This window comes from Cynocephalus volans, chromosome 10 (assembly GCF_027409185.1).
Source record: "Cynocephalus volans isolate mCynVol1 chromosome 10, mCynVol1.pri, whole genome shotgun sequence".
Taxonomy (NCBI): Eukaryota; Metazoa; Chordata; class Mammalia; order Dermoptera; family Cynocephalidae; genus Cynocephalus; species Cynocephalus volans.
In genome coordinates, this window is record NC_084469.1 from 80364576 (window position 1) to 80384010 (window position 19435).

General features: G+C 51.9%; 1 protein-coding gene across 1 annotated transcript in view; it reads right to left on the bottom strand.

Annotated features, from left to right (window-relative positions):
* Positions 1–19435, bottom strand: part of NKD1 (NKD inhibitor of WNT signaling pathway 1) — an 82638-nt gene that overhangs the window by 20104 nt on the left and 43099 nt on the right. Inside the window, exon 4 of the mRNA XM_063112956.1 lies at positions 6275–6341. Coding sequence (XP_062969026.1) covers positions 6275–6341 — 67 coding nt within the window. The remainder of the gene's footprint in view (positions 1–6274; positions 6342–19435) is intronic.

Here is a 19435-nt window from a genome sequence, read left to right on the forward strand (position 1 = left end):
TCCCCTTTTCCCCCACCCCACCCAAGTTAAAACACGTGATGAAATTCAACTTTTACAATGTAACCCCGAGCTACTTGAAACTATTAAAACCTCCTCGGTATCTGACACAAGTCAGAATTTCCACTGTTCAAGCTGAGCTTTTATGAAGAACAGACTTGAGAGAAACTGCCGAGGTAACAAAGTCCACTTGTTCTCTCTGTCACCGCTGAAGCTCAGGCACTGGGGGGACTGCAGGGGAGTGGAGTCGGGGCCACCGACACTCCCTGACAGGCCTGGCTCTGAACTGAGGAGGGAAGCAGTGGGGTGTGGCCCGCCTGCTCCTCCGCCTGGGGGTCCCCGCAGCTCTCCAGTCAATTCTCCTCCTCTCAGTCTTCCAGGGAAGTCACCAGCCAGCCCTGTGGATCGGCCAGCCTTGCCTGGGAGTCACATGATGCTGCTGTGGCCACTTCCTGAGAAGTCCTGACTCTCTCTCCCTAGCTAGCTGCTCCCTGAACCCCCAGCTCCCACTGCTGGGACACCCCCCCCCACCTCTGCTGGCATCTCCATGGCATATACAATGGGCAGTATGACCCGACATGTCTGAAAACAGAAGGCCTGACAGTCACCCACCAAACCTCCACCCCAGAAGTGACACTGACATTTCCCCAAAGTCTAAGGTGTGTCCGTGACCCCTGTCTTGGCCTCATCTACCTCCTCACCCCACAACCCAGGCCCACCCACTTCCTTCCAGACCTACAGCTCCCATGCCAGGCCAGCGCCATCACCTCTCGCCTGCAATCCTGCAGCGGCCTCCTGGTTTTCACTGCCCCCTTCCTCCCTCCCCACAGGTCATTCTACCCAGAGCTAGAGTCACCTTACTAAACTGAAAGTCAGAGTCTGGCAGTCACCTACCTAAACCTCTTCAACCCAAGCGCGTGGTCCGTCCCCTGCCGACTGCCCCAGCCTCATCCCTGACGTCTCCTCCTGCCAAACCCACCTCCTTTCTGTTCTTCCCAAACGCCAAGTTCCTTCCACCTTGGGTTTTGCTCAGCCCTACCGCTGCTCTCCTTCCACATTCTCCCACGGCTGGCTCCTTCCTGGCATCTGCATCTCAGCTGACATGTCACCTTCTCAGACAGGCCTTTCCATGCTCTACTTTCCACTGGGTTTTACGTCGTGGCAGACCACCGCTATCAGAAACTCATGTGCTCATTCACTAGTTTATGTTTTCACCACCTGCCTCCCTCGCAGGAACATCCTAACCACAGGGCCTCCCAGTCTTGTTCATGGTTGTGAACACAGGGCTCAGCAGGACCTGCAGTGGGTGTTCAGGAAGTACTAAATGAGGAGGACACGGAGGCCTGGATTCTGTTCTCGGTCTGCCGTGTGACCTTGGGCAGGTCACTTCCCCTCTCTGAGCCTGTTTTCCCACCACAAATGAAAGGGACTAAAGGCCTCCCAAGGGCTCTTCAGTTTTGTCAGTGGTGATGAGTCTCACACCTGGGAGCCTGGAAGGACTAGCCTGGGCCCCAAGGAGGGTACGCAGGACCTGAGCAGCCGGAGGGAAGGAGTCACCTGATTTCAGTGACTTCACAGTGTTGACTTTCATTCTTCTAGTGAGTATTCATTGAGCACTTACAGCATGCCAGACCCTCCGCCACACACTTGGAGTACAAGGAGGCATTCAGAGATCCTAATAGGATTAAAGAAGCTTTGAAAACAGGCTTTCTTTGATCTGGACTAGGTAAATGATTATAAACATGGGCTGGCCCCTCTTCAAGAAAACTGGGCCCATGAAACAAGAAGAATCATGACAGCTCGCATATATCGGGCACTTACTCTGAGCCCAGGCTGTTCTCAGGGCTTACATAAATTATGTCACTGTCTTCACAATAACCCTGAGGAGGAAGTGCTATGAGGACCCAACAAGGAAAGTGAAGCACAGAGAGGTGAAGTGACTCACCCAAGATCACACAGTGAGTTGTGGTAAAGCCAGAAAGTCAGAATTAAGGGAGAACACTGCCTCTCGGGGGCTGATGAGGAAGGCAAAGTTGGAAGCCAGTGCAGAGTTGAACAGACCCCGACTCACAGAGGGAGGGCTGCTCAGCTCCTAAGTCTCAGTCCCAACACTGCTGCCCTGTGTGGCAGAATCAGTGACTGCAGGCACACCCATCCTCGGGCCTGGAAGCCCAAGTCATGCTGGGCTGCCAAGTCCACACCCAGGCTCGAGCCAGTGGGGAGCGGGCTGCTGGGTCAAAGCAGGACCTGCCCAGCAGCAGCGGTAGGAGCCTCGAGAGACGGGCCTGGCCCCTGAGGGAGAGGGGCCACCTGACTTCAGTGGCTTTGAGAGCCTTTTTTATGAGGGCAGGACCAGCAGGCTCTATACAGTCTTTCTATAGAAGATGCCAAGAGGTCAAAAGACAAGGAAGGAGGCACCTAGGGATGTGAGGGCCAGCAAGCAGAAGCCAGAGGGTGAGATACAGAAGCAAGTCAAGAGGCTGGGCAGGGGCAGGGACTGCACTGGATGGAGGCAAAGGAAGCCCAGGCAGAAGGGGATGCAGGCATTTCTAGGACTTTCTCTTCCGGTGGGTGGGGAGGACACCCTCAGACACAGCAATTCCTCGATGCCATGCAGGGTGACGTGGGTCTGCCAAACAAGCCTGGCACCTATTTTCACCCCAGGGCACAAGCCACAGGCTGCCACCACCTGGTGTCCTGCCAAGCTGGGGAGGCAGGAAGCCAGGTGGGTGCTGGGGGTGAGTGTGGGATCTCCGTTCCCCTGTCCTCACACCCCTACAGGGTCAGCAGAAGGAGGGTCCTGTTCCCCTCCTCCTCACTAAAGCCTCCCCTCCTCACCCCTGCCACGCCCAACCAGCTCTCAGAGCTTGGGACTTTTTGATGTTTACTTTGTTCTTTCCACAGTTCAAAAGGAGCTCCGTAGCCCCAGCCCTCGCACCAAGCCCAGCCTTAATCTCCCATCCCTCACGCTCCCAGCTGGCCAGTTAAGGCGGTTAAGACGCTGGATTAGGGCCGGCTTTACATAACAACGCAGGAGCTAAAGCCATCCTCTCCTGGGATGGCTAAAAGACTTCTTTTTATCTTCACGCCTCAGATGGCCTTTTTTCTCTCTTAAACAGCTCTCCAGCCCTCCAAGAGGCAATGAACTTGGCCAACAGGAAGACAAAGAGGAGATTCAGGACTCAGCTTGTTCTCCCTCGGCCAGTAGCACAGAGGGACACCCACAGCCCCAGGTCCAAGGCAGGTGGATGGTTCTCCACAGCCAGGACTCGGCAGCACCTGCTCTCACCAGACCTAGCCATGTGGTGGCCTGCCATCCACAGCCACATCCCCCACCCTGTGTGGCCAGAGAACCACAGATGGCAACTGGGCCCAGGGTCCCTCCAAGAGGTCTTAGGCCAAGCAGACAGGTCCAGGCACCCACCTGGCTCAAACCAGAGCAGCCTCACTCTTACTGCCTTGTTTCTATATTGTTTTCACTTTTAAATCCTATCACTAGTTTTTAATTTCACAAGGAATGCATGATTACATTCTTTTTGTAAAAGTTAAAACATTATTACAGATAATTCTACAAGCTTCTTTGACCACCCTTTCCAGTTTTAGTCTCCTCGCATGTCTATTATTACTGTCTGTCTAGGTCCCTAGCCACACAATAATATACATATGCGGTACCCCAAGAAATTACAGACGATTGTCTGGTGCCTTTTTTTTTTTTTTCTTACATAAACGATATCATACTGTATGCATCTTTCTGAAACCTGTTTTAACTATTTTACATTTTGTGCTTCTGTGTAAGTTTTTGTTTGAAGAAAAGTGCTGAAAAGCTTGACCAACAACCTAGCCCAACCCCTACTTGTGAAACTGAGGCAAGACAGTGGCTCCCAACCACCCCCGCCCCCAATCAATGGTGGTACCAATATGCCCAGTAAGGTGCCCAGGGTGCCCCGAAGCCCAACATGCAGCTGGTGGGCCATGGGGTCAGATCAAGCACTACCAATCCCACGCCCTTTCTCTAACAGGAGCTGGGACCCTCAGGCCCTGCATGTTTAGCCCCCACCTGTCAACCAGTGTATACAAGTGCTACACTCAGAGCAGTTCATCCTCCCTATGAGGTTTCCATGTCCTCTGAGCACCCACCAAGTCCAGCTCCATGTCACCTCTCATCATGTTACAAAGGACGAAGGGGAAGCCCAGAGAAGGAGGGACCTGCCCAAGGTCACAGAGCAAGTCTCTGCTAGAACTGGGAGGGGAGCTAGGTCTGTGGCTCATTTCATGTCTGTTTATAGGCAAAAACATCTCATGTGAAAGCAATTACATGACTTCAGACTGAGCCCCAGTGGACAGAAAAGCCCGTAGTGTTTGGCTCTAACCAGGGACCCAATAAATGATGGATAGGTGGAGAGACTGATGGTAAATGGAGGATGGTTAAATGGATTAAGAGATAAGTGGACGGATGCTGGACAGACAGTGCAGCATGGGAAGTGGAGGGTGAATAATGGATGGCTGGGTGACAGATGAGGGCTGGTTGGCTCATGAATGAGTGACAGAAGAGTAGGTAAATGAATGAATAGGCAATAGATGGAAGGATGAGTGGGCAATGGGTGAAGCAACAGACGGATGGACAGATGGATGTGTGCTGGATGGGTGGCCACAGATTAGTGGGTGGGTGGCTGATTGGAAGGTGACAGGAGAATGGTGGATGGATGAATGGATAGACAGATGAGTGGATGGGTGGGTTGTCTGATGGACAGTGAATGGATGATGGCTGACATAGACGGAAGGATGGATGGACAAGAGAATGAACTTGTTAATAAGTGGCCGTGTGAATGAGCAAGTGTGTAGATAAATGGAATGAATGCTGAAGCCCATGTAATACGTGTCAGAGGTCACCTCGATCTCCAGGGCCTGCATCCTGCAAACCTTCACCTGACTCCCCAGATTTCCTCTAGATGTCAAATCCTGGCATCTCTCCATGGAGCCAAGGATGACGGCCTCAACTGGGGAAACCCAGAGAATGACAAGAATCAAAGCCACTGAACCCAAGTGCAGCTCCAGGTCCACAGGCAAACACACTTAAGGGAAATACCCACAGCCTGGACAAGGCTTTCTGCCCACGGGATTCCTCCCCCTTGATTCAGGGCCTGCTCATGTTTGAGCAAAGTTCGACAGATACCTGGATCCCCAGCCTGCCTCCAACTTCTGGGCAACTGGATGAATGTCTTCACACAGTGCTTCTCCAAGTGCTATGTGCATATAAGTCACCTGGGGAGCTTATGAAAATGCAGTTCAGATTCAGCAGGCCTGTGGTAGAGCCGAGATTCTACATTTGCTACAGCTCTCAGGCCAGATATGGCCACCGTCCTCAGGTCTGGTCCTGGCTCCCTTATAGAACCTCCTAGGACTGTCTGCTCTCCTCTTCAGGCTCTCAGGACCTCCAAGACCTAGATCCCTCCAGAAATCTTTGCACCACAGCCCCCCTGGCTCTCCAGCCAGCTATCTGCCCTTGCCTCAATAAAGAGGTCTTTACTCTCCTAAGGCTGTCCTGGTTTGGGGATTCTCCTCTCTACCTCTGAATGAAAAATGGAAGCACTATCCCAATAGGCAAACACTCTTAGCTTCACGACACCATCTCTTCCTTGTGCCAACTCTGGTAGCCAAGCAGGGAAAAGCCTTTATTCGCATAATACAATTGTAGAAACCAAAGCTCAGAAAGGTGATGTGCTCCCCGTGGTCGAATCAGCACGCCAGTGGCCGGCCCTCTACTCTAGGGTCCTAGTTCTCTATATAATACAACGTTACCCGTTGAAGAAAGGAAGGAGTGAGAGCTGCAGATAGAGAGGTGGAGGCTGGCTCGGTGTGTCTCTGTGTGCGCACGCACTTGTGCACCAGGGGAGAGATGTGAATGGAGAGATGAGGAAACAGAATAGCTGCTATATGCAGTGCTTGCACAAGCCTAACACTGTCTGAGGGTCTGCAGACATTGAGGAGCTACTCTTACTATCCCCAGAGGGAGAAGCTGAGGTTCAACAACGTGTCCAAGGCCAGAGCTGACACAGCGCAAGGCTGGCATGTGAACCGAGGTGGTCGGGCTCCAATCGGAGCTTGGGCCCAGGAAGCTCTGCCCTCCCTCTTACTCCTCACTTCCAGCCCACCCCCAGAGCCAGAGAGTCCTCCACTGCGTCTGCAAATTTTCTGGAGTACATGGGACATGCAGCCAACTGGACAGCCCCTTCCCCACCTCGCTGCTGCTGCGAAGAGAGCAACGGACTCCAGGTACCTTCCAGCCGAAAGTCCTCCTCCTCCTCCTCGCTGAGAGTTTCTCTGAAAACTTCACCCACAAGCTCCTAGAGGAAGACAAAGTAGAGACATCAGGAAAGTATCGGGGTCAGGTGGGAACCCAGTGTCAGTGCGGTGAGGACCCTGTTCTGCCTTCTGATGGAAATTTAGGTCAACTGAGGTGGCTCCTATTGCATTTGGAAAGTTAACTATCGCGATGCTTTGTAGGAAGTAGCCTTCTCAGCCTACGGCCCACCATGAAATACTACACTGGACCACACTTCTCTCCGAGAAAGGAAGTTCCACCGTCCACCCTGGAACTGCAAAGACAAGATCAAAAAACGGCCATCCTCTATCCTGTGGAGCCAACTTGATAGATACAGGACTGACAAGCCTCCCCTGCAGGCCCCAACAAGAGATCTCCATTGGGATCTTTCCTCTAGCAGAGGATCCCAGGAAGGTTGTCTTGGTGGGCTTATAAAGAAGCCCAGAGGGCCGGGTGTGTGCAGTGAAGGGCCCCTAATACCCTTAGCATAAACCCAAGCTCTTCAGCACAACATTCAGGAACCTGCATGCTCGGACTACAGCTGGGCTTCAGTGAGGTCTGCCATATTTCTCTGGCACACACCCCTTCCAGTGACTAGCCTGATCCCTGCACTCGCCTTGCCTGTTTCCCACCAGTGAGTTAAAAATGTCTAGTATCTCATCCACACGACAGTGCTCCTCCCAACCAGCCCAGTCAGGCTGCCGCTCAGGTGTTGGCAGGTTGGTAAAGGGAGTTTGGTTGGTGCACAGGCTGGGAAATTTCTGGGATGTCAACAGACAAAGGCCCCATTTATCTGACCCACCCCAGCAGGATGACTCTAGATATGGCAGAAGCTAGACAAGGGCTTGTTAAACTGTCTTCTGTATTTATTCTGCCAAGAAGAGTTCTGTGATCAAAGAAGATTGTTTTAAACAAAGTCAAACAAGGTCTCTTACTGCAGGACTTATCAGGGCTTTTACTGCAGTTATAAATAGCATGAACGGTTATATGGTTATAAATATGGGTATAAACACTGTGAATCTCTAAGTGCCAGCGTATACTGCATTTTCCAAACCTATTTAGACCTTGGACGTTTGTTTTTCAAAAGCATCGCATGGGATTCATGTTCCAAGGAACTCACTTTGGGAAATACTATTCTTTTGGGGGACAGACAAGGTTTGGAGGGTTACCCCACCTTATCTCTCTTAACAGCCACAATGATGCTATGGCAGCAATTCTCCAACCACAAAAGGACAAGCAATAAAAAAGCCCAAACTCAGCAGCTGTCATCAACTTCTCTTTGTGAAAAGAAAAAAGAAAACAAACACCTTCTCCTTGAAAAAAAAATCCCACACCTCAGATGCTTAAAAGAAAATCCAGTCCTCATCTTGATTAACAAAAGAAAAACAATGCTTTGTATAGCTGATCTCATCAACTGGACACAGCTGGAGGTAAGCCTCTTGTTTTTCTGTTTGTTTTAAAGAGAAACAGCTAACATTTTGTGGATTTAGGGCTGGCTGTTCTTTCTTCTTTCAAATCCTTCTAGGGCATTACGCACTCTTTCTTAAAGGTTGTTAAAATGTGGCCATTCAGACTCCTGGTGTCCTATTTACTTCAAAACCAGGCGACTTTATTCCTTAAGTCAGGATGGCTCCTCTCTCCTCCTCCACCAATTATTATAATCACCGAACATTTCCTGGGCTTGTAAACTGGCTGTTTGTGTTAACAGAGCCCGAGTTGACAGGGGAGCTGGGAGACAGTGACAGGAAGGGGACGCACACAGGTGGCATCATTAGATGGCTGGCACACCCCGGCAGCCAATTAAAGCCCATCTTTCATGCCGGAGAAAGACGGGTGCCGCCTCCCCTGAAAGGCTGGCAGGCAGTGCATCCTCATAGGAGCAGGCAACAGCCTTCAAGGGAATCACAAATGTCTTCACGCTGAGGTCTTCTGCAGAGGGGGGCTCAGTGCTGACATGGGCCGCCCCCGACCGCACACTGCAAGGCTGACAGGATCAACGAGACTTGTGAGTCCTTGCATCTTTTCACCAGCATGCTTGGAAGAGTTTTAAAGACTCCAAACTTCACCACCAACAAGGTAGCCATGTGGGACCCCTATAACGAAGCTCGTGTGTAGACAAGGCACCCATTGTCACCATTTTAATGACAGCTTCAGTGCTCTCTGCTGGGAGGACCAAGCTCTCTGACATACTCACAAAGCAGAATTCTGGCAAGTTCTGGGGTTGGCCTCTTACTGCTGAAATGGTACCCTGCTCTGTAGAACACTGAAAGCTCCTCGGCACCACGGTCCACTGACACACTGTGCCAAGCAAAGGCTCAACTGTGGCAAAAATTCTTCTCATCCACTGAGCCGCATAGCCCAGCGTTTGTCATGTGCAGTATCCGTGCTCCTCAAGCTGTGAGTTGCCAGGCCAGAGACAATGTGGAATATTGAGCCAGACCCAGGATTGTGTCCAGGCTCTACTGCCTCCCTTGCCATTGGACCTCAGTCTACCTATCTGTAAAATGGGCACAGTACTAAACTACAACAGTAATAGAACAGCTGACACTTACTGTGTATTTCCTATGTGTCAAGCACCATGCTAGGCACATACACATATTAACTCCTTTCATAATCACAACAGCCCTGCTCTTCCCATCTCTCAAGAAATAAATGCTCACAAAATGATTTTCAAATTGTAAAGTGAGAGGTGTAATTGTTAACATTTTTTTTCCACAAAGAAAATGGCCCCACCCCTCAGGGAAAAAAGGACAATGATAATGAGACAGACAAACAATGCTCATGACAGCCACCCACACCCTGTACCTCATGGTGTAAGAGATACTGCTCGATGGAATCCTCACAAGAACCTCTGTAAAAGGTCTCCCAAGAGCCCTGAGTTAAATGAGGAGGAGGCTCCGACAGGCCAGGTGACCAGCTCTGGATACTTAGTGCATGTGGGGACAGATAGGATTCAAGCCAGATCCTGGGGAGGCCTCAGCCCAAGCTCATACAGTGGAACTGGGGCTCCTGTGGGCACGGGAGCAGAGGAGGGTAAGAGTCCTGGCACTTGCCAGGAACCAAGGATCACGCTCAAAGAAGTGGAAGAAAAAGAGCCCGGCCAGCACTTCCAGTGGGTCAGTGGCCAAGTACTCCCATCTGCCCAGTGGGATTCAAAGGCAACCTACAGCTCCTCCCCCAGTTTGGGGACTTGGCCCTGCCCTCAAGGTCCAGAGACCTGGCCCTCAGCACTAGCCTGCAGGAAGGCAGGTGCTGCTGGGAGCCAGGCACTTAGACCCCTTGGCAGCCATGAGCCCTGCTGGGAGCCATGGTGCAGAGGGTATGGAACTGGAGATGGTCAAACCTTGGTTCAAATTCCAGCTCCGCCTCGAACAAGCTGCATTATCTGGTGAAGGACTTTTATCTCCAGTGCACATCAGTCTCCCCATTTGTAGACAGGACAACAGCAGTCACGACATCTCAGGAGTAAGGAAGTCATTGCATACGAAGTGCTGAGTGGGGCTCAGCACACCAGTGTTACTGATGTGTTGTTGTTTATTACTTCTACTATTATTATCAAATGACTACCAGAACACTTCTGGGAGAAGCTGAAAGACTCACCAAAGGACTGCCATTATTATCTCCACTATACAGATAAGAAAACTGAGGCACAGACACAGACCAGGGGGTAACCATCTGGAAGCCAAGGACAGAGGCCTCGGAAGAAACCAAACCTGCTGACACTTTGGTCTTAGACTTCCAGCCTCTAGAACTGTCTACAGATCAAGAAAAATTGTACTTGATAAGCTGTAATTAAGGAACTACACCTGAGAAACCTCATGCATACATGGACCTCATATATATGATCACATTTTAGATTTGAGCTAATGTAGTAATGAGACAAAATTTTGGAGAACCCTGGGATAAGCTGAATGTATTTTTTCATGTGGGAGAGAAATGAAGTAAATGAATAATATACAGCAAAAAAAAAAAAAGAAAGAAAGAAAGAAAGAAACAAAACAAAACAAAACAAAACAAAACTGGGGCACAGAAAGGTTAAGTGACTTGCCCAAGGCCACACAGCTAGTAAGTGTCAGATCCAGAGCCCACAACCTTCACCACTGCACTTACAAGAAGCCTGAGTGTGGGGCCTGGTATGCAGTGACTCCCTTCGTTGCTTCTTTTGTTCACTCAGCCGTCACTCTGGCCTCCAGGTCCCATGTCCCCACCCCTCTGGCCTCCAGGACAGTTGGCCTCAGCCTCTGCTCCAAGTCCTGATCAAAGACCTTCCTGGATCTCCACAGCCCCTGCCACATCCAACCTAGTACCAGGCTGCCCCTGCCCAGTGGCCTGGCTTGATGGCCTCTCAGGCCACATGGCACAGACCTCCCTCCCTCCCAAGTCCCAGTGCTGTCCCCTCTGCTGGCCCTGGGAGCCCCTCCTCTACCCCACACTGGGCCCCAGGAAGAGAGGCCAGCTCCTCCGGGCTCTGGGCTGCTCCGGGCACTGGATGTGCGGCCAGCACCAGCCCAGAGCCCAGAATTGCAGGCACAATGCCTTATAAGGCCTCCGGGGACGGGAAAACCACATCAAAGCGGGGCCTTGGGGAGCGGGCTGGAGTCGGGTTGGGGTTTTTCCTCTTTGTCTTTGAGATTTCATACTCCTGAACTTAATATCTTCCCCCACCCGCCTGCCCCAGCAGTTCTGTGTCAATCTTTCTGTTCTTTAAGAGCTAACAGATGTTGGTGCCACAGGGTTTCAAAGCAAACTCCTGGTGCCCACAGAACACGGCACAACTTATAGATTCCAAGAATGTACAGGGCTGAGACACGCCAGGGGAAGAGAAGGGTGGGGGGCAGGCCCAGGCCACCCCCATAACCCTTAGATCCAGCAGCCTGCCCTGGAGCTGCCCCAGGAAATTCCTGGCAAGCTCTCTCTTCCCAGCATACTGTATAGATGCAGCCTGGCCAGGCGTTCCCAGGTCCTCACTGAGAGTTAGCTGTGGCCTTCCTCTGTCCCCTCTCAGGAGGAAGGACAGGGATGTTCTATTCCCCAGCACCTGGGTGTATCTGAGAGTCAGGGTGCCAGGGCCTAGGCCCAACCCCACTCTCGGCAGCTGAGAGGCAGCAGACACATTACTTAACTTCTCTGGCCCCCATTATCTTCTTCTGTAAAATGGGCATTTAGATGTCAAAGAGGAGTCAAGGAAAAAATGTAGACAAAATGCTCAGGATGGTGTCTTATCCAAAGTCGGGGAACACTAAATATCAGCTTCTTTCCTCCTCCTTTAGAGCCATACTTCTGACACGTGCTCAGGATCATTTTCACAGATCCTCCTTACAGTCACCTAATGCCCAGCAACTCAAGACTTCAATGCCCACCCTGGGACAATACTCAGTGCATGTACCAGGAGGCACATTCATGTTCAGTGATGCTTAGGGCAACACAGTTCCTATCAACCAACAGTAGAAACACCCCAATGCTATCAAAAGAAGCTGCGCTAGATCTCCGCACTGGAACACCACGCAGCGGTTCAAAGGACAAGGAGGACCTAGAAATCTCGGCACCCAGAGTGCCATGGCACAGGAAGACACATGACCTGGACATCGGGAGAAGCGCCTAACACTCAGTGTGCCACCAGCTCCTCCACACATAGGTGGACACATGGAGACAACAGCCATGGTCACCTCCAGGGGGTTGGGGGAGGACAGAGATGAAGGGGGCAGGGTGTGGATCAGAAACCTAATTTAACAGAATCCAACAATTACTCACTTTACAAAAGAGGGAACTGAGGCTCTGCCAGGAGATTAAGCGACTGGTCAAAGGTCTCATGGAAAGTGTCAGAGTGGGTTAGAATCCTCCAGGCCTCAGCCCCCTCGTCTCTAGAATGGGGTGGCAGGCCAAGATGTTGCTTGTAGTCCCCTAGAGCACAGACCTTCTGGGGCTCCGGCCCCCTGTCCTAGCAGTGGAGCAGATCTCTTCCCTAGGGCTATACCCAGGAAACAAGAGAGAGAGAATAAACCAAGGCCGTCCACTTCCTGGGCCTCAATTTCCATATCTGTAACATGCACCTCTCACCTGGGGACCTCTGTTATTTCTGCACACACAGTCCCCCTTTCTGGACGCCTCAGGGTTTTCTCTACCCATAAGCACGGCAGGCTAAAAGTGCCAGGAAATTACCCACCTATCCCAACCATATTCAACACGCAGGCCAGTGATGCCAGAATCATTATTGTCCAAGGGCTGGAGAGATGGGAAAGAGGGTACTGGCCACAGTTGTTAGGAATGGCTCCTGGAGGCACTGGCTCCAGTGATGGGGGACTGGGGATGCCCTCCTCCCCAGAGATGGGAGGGAAACAGGCTAGCTCCTCTGGGCAATTGTCATCAGAAAACAGACCTCAATGTGCTGCTTCCAAAGAGAAATGGCATCTCTTCTCAAACGAGCTAAAATGTCGGGGAGTGCCTGATACATAGCAGGCCCTGGATAAATATCTGGTGGATGAACCCTGGTCCCGGCCCACCCTCCTCTGCTTTTCCTGCGGATGGGATCATTACAGAAGCCACAAAATTGCCTCATTGCTTACAGCAATCCAGGGTGGGCTTCTGTTACTTGCAACTGAAAGCTCTGACTCCCACAGACCCCATAACCCATCCACAGTCTCCTACAACCTGAGTCCAAGATTCCCAGCCAGGCCTGGGAGCCCGCGGGAGGAAGCTTCTGCCACCCTGCTGTCCCGCGGGCCCCTCCACAAGTCTCCCCCACAGACTGGGCTCTGAGCAAGCACGCGGAGGGGAAGCGGGGAGGCAGGCTACCAGGGCTGCGCGTGCAGAGCTAGCTTTTCGTGCTCAGCTAGCTTTTCGTGCTCAGCCTACAAGGACCAGGCCTTCGAGAGTCCAAAGATGTGGAGCAGCAATTAAAATTCCTCAGATTTCTTCCTGCTATTTTTATCTGCTCTAGATGAAATCAATGTGCTCCTAACTTTATATCCCCAGCCTTTAGCTCCCCACATCCTGGGGACTCCAGCCTGAGCTTGCTTCCTGGACATGAGGGTTTGCTTACGGAAAAGTGGATGGCCAGCGGGGAGTGGGATGGCAGAGTTAGCAGGAAGGACTTCAGACCCTGGAGCCTGCCTCTGAAGTTACCATGTTCCCTTCCTCCAAGCCTCAGGCCCAAAACCCTACAGGTTGCAAATCATCCCCAGAGATGGGTTTGCCCACTTCTGGAATACAGCCAGCCATAGGGATCGATGGGCCAGCAATGTCCACCTCCTGGGCTGTCACCCCAGCAAGCTGTAGGCATCCACTGCCAATGTCCCAACTTCCTCCACAGCCAGGTCCCAGCTGGGCTTCTATGAGTGCTGAATGCCTCTCTCTAAATTGGCCCTCTCTGTTTTCTTTTCTTCCTTTTTTTTTAAACCTAGTCTTGCCATAAGTAATACGATCAGTGAAATCATGGCTGTGAGTCCTAGTTACACTTGGGTTTTTTTAAAAATGTAACTCACATTAAACAACTACAGAGTCAGGGCCGACCCCGTGGCTCACTCGGGAGAGTGCGGCACTGGGAGCGCAGCGGCGCTCCCTCCGCGGGTTCGGATCCTATATAGGGATGGCCGGTGCGCTCACTGGCTAAGCGCAGTGCGAGCGACACCAAGCCAAGGGTTGTGATCCCCTTACCGGTCACGAAAAAGGACAAAAAAAAAAAAATACCAACTACAGAGTCATTCAAATACAAGCTGTCTACCACTTATACCTCAAGTCCCAACCCCTCTTAGAATATGGACCGTGCTTTCGGAGCTACAAGATTTAAAGAGCCCATTGGTGAGGTCCTCTACCCTCCAAGTGGTCAGGCTGCTTCCAGCAGGTGGGGAGAGGGGAGGGAGGAAGAAGAGAGAAACCAGGCAGGGCAATGTTCTTCCCACCTGGCCACAGGCCCGCCTCGAAGGCTCGTGTGATTTCTGGGCATGTAGAAAAAATGGCTGATAGAAGAAAAAAGAGAAGACCAAAAGCAACAGAAAACAGCAAATCTTGGCATTACCCAGAATGATCTCTAATCTCAAACTATCGGCATTACAGTGCTCTCAGGAGATGACATGACTTAGAGCAGACTGTCCGGAGCTGGGCAGGGCACAGGGCTCAGAGACTTTGCTGTTGGTCTGACTAGGATTTTCCCACTACACCGTGTTCAAAGGCATTTTTACAGTGGAAACCAGGATCCAATGGGCTTGTCGGGTCACGGGGGGGGAAACTGAGTTCATGAATATAAAGGACTCAAGGATAATCACAAGCATTTAGTAAGTGTGGGATATCTGCCAAGTGCCTTGCTAAGCACTTTAGGTGCATCACTAAATACTCCCAACAGGCCTAGAAGCTGGATTCTGTTATCATGCCCATGTCAGCCACAGTGAAACTGAGGCCTGGAGAGGTTAAGTGACTCACCCGAGCTGTCAGTTAGGCCTGAGTTTCAGCCCTGGCTCCTCTGCATCATACTGTGTGACTTCGTACAAACGACTTCACCTATCTGTGCCTCAGTTTCCTGAGCTGAAAACGGAAATGACAGTCCCCGGCTGGCAAGGTGTTGTGGAGGGGAAATGAGAGCGCGGGTGTAAAGCGCTCAGCACGCTGCCTGGCACAATCGGTGCGTCCGTTAAACCGCAGCTGTTGCTTTCTCTTCTCTCTGGGCCCTGGTCTCTCATTCTCTCCCCTCCCACCCTCTCTTCTGCCCCCACCGTCTTCAGGGATGATCAAGGCCAGACCCAGCCCAGCCTCACACACCCCAAGGCCTCAGGCAGCCCATCTCCGGCTGGCTGCCTGCACCCAGCACTGGTCTGAGTCTCTGACCTCCCACCACACCGCTGGCCTGCATGCCACCACCTGCCATACCACTGACCCCATGGTGCCACCACCTGCCATACCGCTGACCCCACCATGCCACACCACTGACTCCACCATGCCACCACTTGCCATACCACTGACCTCACCATGCCACAAAAGTGACTCCACCATGCCACTGGCCCACCACACCGCTGACCTGTCTGGCCATTGGCCCGCCAGGCTGCACAGCCGAGTGCTAATAACAGGAGAGGCCAAAGGGGCTGTTTGTGCCTCTGGCCACCAAGCAGCTGGGCTGCTTCTACCAGCAGTTCCTGGCCCTGGGACAGGCCTTGGATCTGCTGCCAGGGTCCGGTGCATGTGCCCTGCTGAACAGGGTGGCCTCGAGCCAGGCTGCTTATGACAGACAGCACTGTCATCTGTTGACCAAAGAATGGTGCCCCCTGCAGCCCAGGGGCCACCCCACTGTGGGGAAAGAGTGTGTGCTCCTGCCTGGGCAGAGGCCAGTGGTCGGAAGCCCCAACAAAGCCTGGAATTCCTCACTCTCACTCAGGAGGGAGGGACTTGGCCTTTTTGCTTCTCCTGACTTAAATAAGTGCACGGAATAAGAGCCTTTCATTTTGTACATCCAGGGAGTCCTCATTTTTTGGAGAGGACAGGAGAACAGTGGTTCAGGCCAGACTCTGAGACCCTCCCACCACTGTGGCTACACACACACACACACACACACACACACACACACACACACACACACACACACACACACACACGCACACACACACACAGTCCACCCCAGTACTCAGCACTCTGCAGAAAGCATACTGCAGAAGTTACATTCCCACCTGCTCTGATCCTAGTCCACCCTGGACTCCATTCCTCATCTCCAGGCTGCTCCTGTCCCCTCAGCCCGAGAATACAGCTCTGAGAGACTTGTCACCATCCCTCTCACAGGCTAGACCGCCAGCTCTAGCCTCCAAACCCTTGCGTGTGCTGTTTCCTTCACCTGGAGAGCCCTCTTCCCTTCAGTGCGGTGACATCTTATACCTGCCCCTGCACCAATGTGGATACTGACTCCCCAAATCCCCTCCTGTTCAATTTGAGCAGAATCAAGGGTCGTACCTCTGAGACCCTAGAAGACTCAGTTCATTCTGAAACTTGGCAGTGTATGTGTCACCAGAACTGTGCTTTTAAGTCTCAGTGTCCACATCTGGAAAATGGGGGCACTGATCCCACCCTGCCTGCAACACAGGAGTGCAAGAGGGTCACATAAGGGGGTGGAAATGAGAGAAAACAGGAGAAGAAAAGGTGCCATTCGGGAGTGAGGGCTCCCAGGGTTCACGGTGCTGTCAGGTGGGACAGCAAGTGAGGTACAGTGTAGAGTCCAATCTCATTGTGTCAATAAACAAAAGAGGCATATAGATTCTATTCATATAGACACACAGAATATTTCCAGAAGGACACATTACACTTGTCTCCTTCAGCTGTCCACCTCTCTGGACTATTTGAATTTTGGGTTATTTTTCTTCTCTTCTCCTTTGGTTTAACTGAGGACATGTAATGCTTTTACACTAAAAAATTGTCTAAAAGCAGCTGTTCCATTTGAAAGAATGGGATGGCTCCCTGCCTCATGACATCACCGAGATGCCCAACAGGCATCTCAAACTTCACATGTCCAAAACTAACTCGTGGCATCCCCCAACATGTGCTCCCAGGTGTCCTCCCTGTGTTCAAACATGACAGCATCCTCCTTCCTGTTGCTCAAGCCAGACACCTGGGGTCCCCCTGATGCTTCTGTTTCAACCCTTCATTCACTCTAAAGTCCTACCAATGCCCAGCAAAGCCCCACCCAATCTGTCAACCCTGTCACCTCCCTGACCTCATCTGTTATTCCCTTTCACTTACTCTGCTGCAGCCACACAGGCCCCTTGCAACTTCTTGAACATGTTTGGCACATTCTCACCTCAGGACCTTTGTACATGCTGTTCCCTTTGCCTGGAATGCTCTTTGTCTGGTTAGGCCCTCCCTCCTCCCCCTCCTCCACCACTTGCTCACTGTCACCTCGTCACCTGGTGAGGTCTTCTCAACCTATTTAAAGTCACAGTCTCCATCCCCCACATTCTCTTACTCCCTTCCCTGACTATCTTTCCCTGGGGCACTTACCACCATCTGACAAACCATATATCAATGCCTGACACAGGAGGCACTCAACGAGTATGTGTCCAATAACCAAACGTGGCTCTATCTTTACTGACTCAGAAAAACATTCCCTACATTTTCTTGAAAAAGAAAAGCAGTTGCCAAAGAGCAAAAAGAACGCGACCGCATCCGCTAAAATTATCTTCCTATGTTTCCATGTGTCATAGTGAGAGGCGCACATCTGGAGACGGCCACCAAAATGCTTCCGGAGGTTGTGCCTGGTGCTGGATTCCCAGTCATCCAATTGTCCACCAGGAACATGCACAATTACTTCTACAATCGGAAATGACAGCAATGCATTTTGAAGAAAACTCATTGAAGCAAACAGAGATGGGGACCCAGATTGGTTCTAGGACTCACACACAGAAGTCTGCTAGAGGAGTCTTGGCCCTAGTGGTAGTGAGTGCAATGAAATGGGCGGTCTTTTGATTCCAGCTGGGAGGGGAGGTGCAGGCTCAGGCTTCCGTGCACCCAGACCCTACGGTTCCCTCCCACGGCCACGCCCTGCACAGACACCACTACCAGAAACCCACCTGCTTCTCACTGCTCTTGGCTGTACACGCATAGGAAGCCGGGGGACTACAAGACCCTTTTTTGTGGCCGTGTAATGCAGACAGGGCTTTGATTCCAGAAATGGCATGAGGCCAGCTGAACGTGTCAAACCAAGCTGTACTGGGAGCCTGGGGGGAGCAGGGTGGTGGCTGCCCCCCCACCCCCACACACGAAATTCTACTGTTTCCATCTCAGGCAAACAAGATCTTGAAAAAGAACAGTAGTGGGGATCTGGAAGGCAGCCGCCTGCCCCTGCAGGTGTGGTCAGCAGCCCATGTTGGGGGCCCATGTAGCCACAGAGTGGTCCCCGGAGAAGCCCACAGAGGTCTGGGAGAAGCTTGGGGTCACCATGGAAGGTCTGAGGACGCTCTTGACCTGGGGGTAAGAAGGTATTCATTGGCAGAGACTCTGCCCATCACACCTGTACTTAAGAGGTCAATAGGTGAGCTACCACCCCTTTTCCAAATGGGGAGACTGAGGGTCTGAAAGGGGAGGCAAGGAAGTGGTGCGGATGGGAGGGGCCGAGTCCTCCAGAGAGGATGGCCAGGGGTCTTGGGACACTGCGCCGGATATGTGCCTGGAGTAGAAGAGAGGCCTCCTGAAGTACAAGGTCCACTCAGCCTCCCCAAACAGAGCCGTCGGGGCCAGACCAGAGCCCTGGTTAACAGGTTCTGACCTGTAAGAAGGCCCAAATCCCTCAGAGAACGTGCCCCCAGAAAAATGCCACACAAATAAAATTGCACACTGAACATCAGGGATTCGTGAACCGCGCCGCTACAAGTCCATTTGCAAACTTTAGTTTAAGAACCTCTCAGAGAACAGATGGGGAAATTGAGGTCTCAGAAAAGGACAGGACTTGCCCAGGGTCCAAAGCCAAAGAGTAGCAGAGCCATGATTAGAATCCAGAAGACACAAAGCAGGCAACCAAAGAGCCAGTCAAAGACCGGTTCCCTAAGGGAGCAGAAAGAAATGACCAGAGCCCCCCGACCCCACCGACAGCCAGGAAGCGAGTGCACCCACCAGCTCAGTTCCTCAGACGGGTCTCCATGACAGGGTTCTGTGGCCCAGGCAGTTGCCACATAAACAAAGATCCACATAGTTGTTAATACAGGACTTCTCAAGCCTGAACAGACCATTTGCGTCAGGAACCCCCACTAGGTACACACAGCATGCCTGATTTCCCCAGCTTCTCCAGACCTTTTGATTTTGGCCCACCTCCCTAGAGGCATGCCCTCAGGTCTCCTCTACGATTTTTGTGTGCCCCCATCCCCACCTTCCATGTGCATTCCCTCCCAGCAGCCCATACCTGTGAGGCTTCTTCAGAGGCCTGCCCTAAAGCAACCCCCGACACCCCATCCAGGTGGGCCTGAGCCTGGAGCAGGAGAATGGAAGCCCATACCCCCAGTGGGGACAAACCTGGAACATACTCTAGAGCTACCCCATAGGGTCAGGCTGAAACCAAGACTTTACCTGAAATGGCACCTTTGTTTATCTTCTTTCCCTCCTCTGTTCTGCTTCCTTCCCTCCCTCACTGGTCGGCCCTGGGAGAATACCCTTAAT